This window comes from Pectinophora gossypiella, chromosome Z (genome assembly GCF_024362695.1).
Source record: "Pectinophora gossypiella chromosome Z, ilPecGoss1.1, whole genome shotgun sequence".
Classification (NCBI taxonomy): Eukaryota; Metazoa; Arthropoda; class Insecta; order Lepidoptera; family Gelechiidae; genus Pectinophora; species Pectinophora gossypiella.
This window is the reverse complement of record NC_065433.1, coordinates 22,234,012-22,241,618: the sequence shown is the minus strand read 5'-3', so window position 1 is coordinate 22,241,618 and position 7,607 is coordinate 22,234,012. Positions and strand designations below refer to the sequence as shown.

At 40.9% G+C, this 7,607-nt stretch overlaps 1 protein-coding gene across 1 annotated transcript; it reads right to left on the bottom strand.

The window, feature by feature from the left end:
* Positions 1-1,924: 1,924 nt before the first annotated feature.
* On the bottom strand, positions 1,925-5,577 carry LOC126379750 (regucalcin-like). The gene is made up of 4 exons (XM_050028567.1): positions 5,397-5,577; positions 4,280-4,495; positions 2,823-2,938; positions 1,925-2,161 (listed from the first exon to the last, which is right to left on the bottom strand). The coding sequence occupies exons 1-4, from the start codon at positions 5,575-5,577 to the stop codon at positions 1,925-1,927; spliced, it is 750 nt and encodes a 249-aa protein (XP_049884524.1).
* Positions 5,578-7,607: the final 2,030 nt, after the last annotated feature.

Genomic DNA, 7,607 nt, shown 5'->3' with positions numbered 1-7,607 from the left:
GCACCAACACGTTCGTATACTAGACTGGTCGCGAACATTCTAGAATGTTCGTTTTACTAAGCTAGTCGCCAGGCGCCTCGCTTGTCTCTAGGCGCTAAGCTGGCCTGTCAGTGCGGACGTAGCCCAAGGTTGTCTTCTATGTAAACCTTAGCAACATAGGATAGTTGTGATTAAACATAAGTACGGACTAGTGTCAATTAATATTAAGTGTTTGTGAAAGATGCCAACGCGGCGATTGTCCCGAATCTAAGAATCTCTTAATATTAAAGTTCGGCTGAATATTGACATGAAATTACTCATATTACATTGGTAATTTAAACAAAAATAAACGGCTGTTATATAGCTTAATCGTGTATAATGTGATTTGCCGACTCTATTTCGAATTGGGCTTATAATTTCACACTAAATATTGAAGTGCGATTGATGTAAAATGTTTAATAAAATATACAATCTTATAGATATTGTTACCAATAAAAGTGAAACGTAATTGTCTCTATGAAGAATTTACTACGTAAAGTACTGTATTCAATAAGCCAGTATTGGTCTAGTGCTTTGTTGTATTATATGGTTTATTGTTTGTTTGTTATATGGACAAATGTGCCTAATGTGTAGCCGTAGAGAACTACGCCGACATGCCATGCCTTCAACCTCGCCTCGCTCGGACGATTTACCACGATAACGAACCAATTACTACATTGAGAGACTTTCCAATCGACGTTCCCCAAACACACGATAGATGGCGTTGTACACTTTCAACGTTACCCATTTTCTCATTGCTGGGGTACATAATTATTGAAAAATGTAACGCAATGGCTGAAGCATCATCATCATCAATTTAAGAGCCACGCTCTAGTCGGTCCAGCATTTTCCATGGTACTTTTTTAGGGAAAAATAGGGCAGTGGTTTCCCTCTTGCCTTCCGCCCCGCAGTACACTGGGCTGAAGCATATATAAAGCTAATTGTTACTTGATATTTGTATCACATTATGCATAGAATGATGTTGCTACCTATATTGCTTCTCTTTATTTTGATCAGAATAATAATGGGTGGAAGTTGTAATTGTACCTTGGTGTAGTAAAAAGGGTCATCATTCATACCCAAAACCAAAGACAAAAGATGCATATGTCTGTTATCCATGAAATTTGAACTTAACAACGCCATCTATCGTGTTTTTGAAGAACGCCGAAAGTCCCACATTACGTCGCGGTCCGCCACGTCCTACGAAAGAATAATAAATTCGTAGGCCACGTCTGACTTTTTAAAGGACGAAGTATTTTATTCCCGGTGCAGTGTGTCGGTGCCGTTCTAGCCTTAAACACTAGCATTCTATTAGAAACGTGTAAGTAGATTAATTTAAGTACCTATTAGTTAGTGATTTATATAAATTATACCAGCTAGTTTCAAATGTAATTTCACATTCGGCAAAATTTGTTACTTATTATGTATAGTAAATCAATGTCGTTTTTACTCTATTTGGCAAAATTTAATGGAACGAGTCACAAATGATTGTCATTAAACTATTCACGGAATAATTCTAGTCACTTCTAGCTGTTGTCAAGTACATCTTTGTTTGTTAAATGTTGTTTATTAAACGAATTCTAAAATGTTATACATTTCTTGTTAATCATTCTTGTTGTATGCATGTCATCTAATAAATTATTTCTGATTAACATTTTATTATTTGCTACTTCTGAAGTTCAGACCGCTCCTATGCTAGTAATGATTGGTGATGATCTTCCTGTTATGATCGGTATTATCCAGCATATTGGATTTTATACTAACACACATACAGAGCATCACACCTAATCCTCAAAGGGGAAAGCAGAGGTGTATAGTATATACACCCACTTCTCGGCAGCTACTAGTATACCAACACGTTTTATACTATCTCAATGTTTATTACAAGAAAGTAGGTAGATCTACTTTACGTGTCGAAGACAAATTTGTGGTCGGGTACGCCACCTGTGCCGAGGTTCTGTAACGCGATGAGGGTGCCACTGAGCGGCGCCGCGGCCACCTGGTTGTGGAGGAGGTTGCGGCGAGACGTGGTCACCACGAGTTCCTCGAGGTCAGGCCCCGCCCACGTCATCGAGGTCGCCCGCAGAACCGGCAGGTCGTACTTGTTTACTACTCGCCCGACATCGGGGTCGACGCGTATCACCTGATGATGTAAACATTGTAGACATTCGGACCGTGACCACAGGTTTATTGATTTGAGTGAGTTTTTACTGACCTTTATAATTTTAGCATTTACAATAGTATGACACCGTTTAGGGGTCGGGACAACGGGCAAAGCCCTGGCTTTCGACTTTTGAAAAGACGTACACTCCCTCCAGTTATTTCATGTTAGGCAGAACTAAAAGTCATCAGACTGATAGTAACCACCACAATTAAGAAATTTTTACTGCTTGCTTTTGGTTTTATTAGGTATATCTATCTACTCAACCTGTGTCCAAGCACTGCTGGGTATAGGCCTAGTCTCTTTTTCGCCATTCTTTTCGGTCCTGTGCAAGTTTCACCTTGCCTTCCGTAACAGCCTTAGTCTATCTGTTGTTTTCCTAGGTATAGGTACGAATAGATACGAATTCAACGAAATGAAAAATAAAAATAAATCGTGTGTAAAAACGAATAAAAAGTGTAATTGTACTTACCGTACATAAACATACATAAACAGCCTACACATATACATATACACACATGCATATACGTCCCACTGCTGGGCACAAGCCACCACGCTGCTCCACTGCGGGTTGGTGGAGCTGTTTTACGGCTAATAGCCGGGATCAACAGCTTAACGTGCCGTCCGAAGCAATCTTACTTACCATACCATGAATAAATATGGCAACCCAGAGCAAACCGTCGCGGTCGATGGTCATACCATCGGGGATACCATCGTCGTACCCCCACTGAGAAATGTCTAAAATTGTACGACGTTTACCTGCAAAATGTTGAAAAATATTATAAAATTTATTTTTTCAATTTAAAATCTGATCGTTTCTTGTTGTAATTAGTACCTAGAGATATTAGTGAAACAGTGGCCCCGATTCCTGCAGACTCCGCCTAATTTTATTTTAAGTTATATCCGTCATTTTCATATCCTTCGAAAAGGAAAGGGACGGATGATTCACAGCTCTTAATTTTAGGAAGAATGAGTAAATGAATGAATAACCCGGGCGAATCATTTTTTTTTTTTTTTTTTTTTTTTGACTTGACTTATTGTAGATTTGCCGCAGATGGCATTAACTACTTGGCCGGACAAATGGGGAGCGCTGAAGGCTCTCACCCGGTACAACGTTTAAGACAACAGGCCTGAGGGTGCCCAGTTGGGCGCGAACCTCGGCTCAGGGCGTCGTCTGAGAGGAAAAATATTTGAAAGAATTAATCGACCCTAGTGGGTCGATAGCGATAAGCGCTGAATGAGGGAAATCGTCGACCACGCCGGCGGGGTCGGTATCGGGGTCCTGAAATGTTTGGTGTCGCGAGCTGATTGGCTGCCTCTATGGCTAGAGTAATCGGGTCGTCGGGATCGTATATTACGTCCTTCGGACGCCGATACTTTTCAGTACCGTCCCTAAGCGGGATGTAATCGGAAGCCGCAACTACCAGGGGATTTGGGTGGTGCGGAGCAGAATCGAAAAAACGTTTGGAAGCTAATTTGAACCCGGGCGAATCAAAAGGTACGTCGCTGGTATGCAATCCGTTTGACGTGCTGTCTACTTAACTGTGTCGGGTTATTGACGGATGTAAAATTTTTAGACGGTTGGTTTAGATTTGTGCTTAAAATTGACGTGTGTTCCATAAATTTTATGCTTGTCGATTACCCGTCCCTTTCCTTTTCGGCGGATAAGAAAATGACAGATACAACTTAAAATAAAATTAGATGGTATTTACAGGAATTAGCACCAGTTTTGATTATAAGCGCTCGTATGTGGCGTAACTTTATAACGAAACCTTTTTAATGTTACCCCCTTTAAAATTGCTTGAATAGTTTATAGCTTAGCAAGTTTTTTACTTCAAGCGTAGTCTAACAGAGTACTTATACCTGCAGCGTAGAGCGCCAGCTATCATTCTTATGAAGCTATGATTAAGAAGAGACGAAATATATATGTCTCTTTCGCACTAGGAGTTAATTTTATTTATTATGTATATAATATTATATTTTTGTTTATTATTACTATACGATTGGAATGACAGCAGGACAGAGATATAGTATATCGCCTAGTGCGAAAGAGAGGAGAAATATGTTGCTCTAATCACGCAAATAGGTTATAGAGCTTACTTATCCGTCCCCATTCCAAGTCAAAGTCGAACGCGTCTATCCTGTTAGTGTAGGAGTCGATGTAGTAGAGTACAGAGTTGTTGAGTGACCACACGAGGCCGTTTGAGAGAGTCACCGGTTTGAGTTGCACTTGCGGCTGGTAACAAGGGGGCTCCAGGCTGTAGAGGGCGCCTTGATCGATCTCTACTCTGTCGCCGCTCTGCGGGCCTTTCGTGCCTGGCAAAATATAAGAGAAGTAAGGGTTGAGCCACATCTGGCTACACAGATCCGCACCTTCCTACACTTCTATCCGTTTCTGTCACTCAGATGTCTGTCCGTTATTTGTTAGAGCGAGATAATGCGATCGTACGCGACGGAAAAGAAAGCGGTCGGCGTGTCGCACTCCCGGTCTGTATCACGCTTTAGCAAATGTCCGGTTCTGGGATAGAAAACGATAGAGCCACAGGAAAGTGCTTTGTGGTTCAATCCTAAGAATTCAATATTTTTAAGGTAGAAAAGTCGTTACTAGACTTAAGCTTGATACACACAGCCGGGAAAGTCACCCGGGTAGCGACATTGTTATTTGCGAGGTTGTGTCATAATCCTGCGCTTGAACTGCTTATCCCGCATCCCTACTCTGTGTGCAGGAAGTGAATACCTACCCTGCAAAAAATAAAATGATTAGAATGAGACGGACAGAGACATAGTAGCTTAGTGTGAAGGAGACGAGACATGTTGTCACTGTAATCATGTTACGTTTTACAAGGTCTGTTTCACTACTACTGTAGATGCAACTCTTTCAGTCATATGCCGAATGTTTGATATCAGTACTGCTGCCGATAAGTTCTAGGTAGAGGCAGAACTAGCAAGTGGTGACACAGGACAATGGTCTAATTTGCCTTTACAGGGTGTAAATGACACCGTAACGAAAGTTTTGGGGGATGATTCAGACCGTGATTCTGAATTGATATCAAGTGGAATTTTCCGTCGCAAGAGTCAGGGAAATGTTAGGTTTTTTAATTATTTTCAGTTCAATACTTGACATTAACTCAGAATTATGAGCTGAATTATTCCCCTCAGGAGGGTACGGTGTGACGAACACCATCCTGTATAATAGAGAATTGCTTTGTGGACTGACCTGCCCACAGCCTGCCGCGGGCGTCCGCTTTGCCCTCGTTGAGAATAGTGCCGGGTTGCAGTGGCGCGAGGTCTGCCAACAGCTGCATGGAGGGCTTCCCAGGGGAAGCCCAGTCTAGCAGGAACACCTGCGACTTGCTGCTGACCAGGAGTCGGGTGCTGTTGGCTACTGGCAACACCATATTCACCTCTTCGTGTGCTGTAGGTATATTATTATAAGATTCAGGCGTTCACTTTAATAATAATACTAAGTAATTAACCACATTTTAAACACTTCATGTTTGTTTGTCTGTGCTGTGACTACAACTAGATAACACCATGTCATATTTTTGCCGAAAATATTTTAGTTATTGTATGCCGGTGGGACCGAAATATGCACAAAACGAGCATATATCAGGTAACAGTCGTATTCTAAACTTTCCACACCATTCATTGCTTTGTTGGTATCGCGCAACTACAACTAACGCTTGTATTACTACGCAATGAACGGGCCGTAAACCGATGGTCCAGCCAGAAATGACTTAGTGCGGCTACTCCACACGCCGACGTGAGTCTTAACTTGGCGACATGGGGACTCATGTAATTTAGTGCTGAGGGCATATGTCGCTTGTAACTACGATCTGTGTTCGTGACCCATTATTTACAGTGAAGTTGGTGTAGCGATCAAATATTTAAAAGAAGGAAATAATAATAATACATAATTTCTCTTTACCATGAGCGTACTGTTACGAGACGGATTTAAAAAAAACTATTTTAAATTAAACTGGAAATAACTATATTTTACATTTTTAGAAATGGAAAACATATTTGGGAAATGGGAAACAGATATAGAAATTGAAACAGAGAGTTGTAAACCGCTCGGTGGATAGGATGCGATTGAAAAGACGGGCTATGAGAATAAGGTGCTGACTATTACAAATTAACATTAAATCTAGAATTATTACTATAATTTACAATCTATAACAGTACCTATATGCTTGACGGTGTGTTCTAACGTGGTATAGTCCAGGGAATGAACATTGCCTTTGAGGACATCGACCCAGTAGAGGACCTGGACGGCGGGGTCCCATACCGGGCTCTCAGCGTGGCGGAACGTCGAGTTGGAGTAGTCTTCCAGAAACAGCACTCGAATCTGGGCCCTACCCCCGTGGGTATGCAGATGTATGGTGCCTACGTAACATTTAACATTAGTTTGTGAGTTTATGTATGTATGTATTTTATGTGCCTCATTGTATTGTTTTTTGGTAGTAAAACATTTTTCAATTCATTATTAGTTTGATACAATAAGCCTGGGCGCACTTCAGACGCGTTTCCGGACGAATTTGCATCGTAACTTCTGTAAGTTACAATGTATACCTACTTACCTATTTGTTCACGACGACCAATTCGCACCTAGTTTGAGGATTGGCTTTTTATTGCGTATACTTAGGATTTTATACGAGACGGATTCGTACGAAAACGTGTATACAGCCCACACACTAAGGCGTAAAGGGAGCATTCCGGGGCAATAAAGTTTATACCCAAAAATGAACGCGACGCGATCTTTATGCAAACTTCAGCTAAACCGCCTCGGAACGTATCCGGTAACACCTCTACGCGTCCGTACCGACTACCTCTATGAGCCGCTCACTAAAGATAAATTACTTAGTACCTATGCAGGGTGTTAGTGACATCGTAACGAATACTGAGGGAAATGATTCAGACTATGATTCTGAGTTAATATCAAGTGGAATTTTCCGCCGCAAAATTTAGTTTTTTTTATTTATTATTTTCAATTCTATACTTTTACGATAGAAAATTCCACTTGATATCTGAATCATCCGTCTCAGTATTCATTACGATGTCACTTACACCCCGTACAAGTTCATACAGGCAACCATACAAGTGGGTATAGGTGTTAGTGACACCGTAACGAATACTGAGGGGATGATTGAGACCACGATTTTGAGTTGATATCAAGTGGAATTTCCTGTCGGAAAATTAATGTCAATTTTTATGTTTTAGCGACGAAATATTCCACTAGATATTAACTCGAAATCATGGTCTGAATCACCCCTCAAAGTTTTCGTTAAGATGTCACTAACACCCTGTATAATATTCTATTACAAATCGTTGCCTAAATTAGAATCTTGTAAGAGCCTGTTTGCAAATGTAATATTTATTGTTAAGAAAACCTCGGAACAGTTACAATTCAGGTAAACGTACTTTTGTG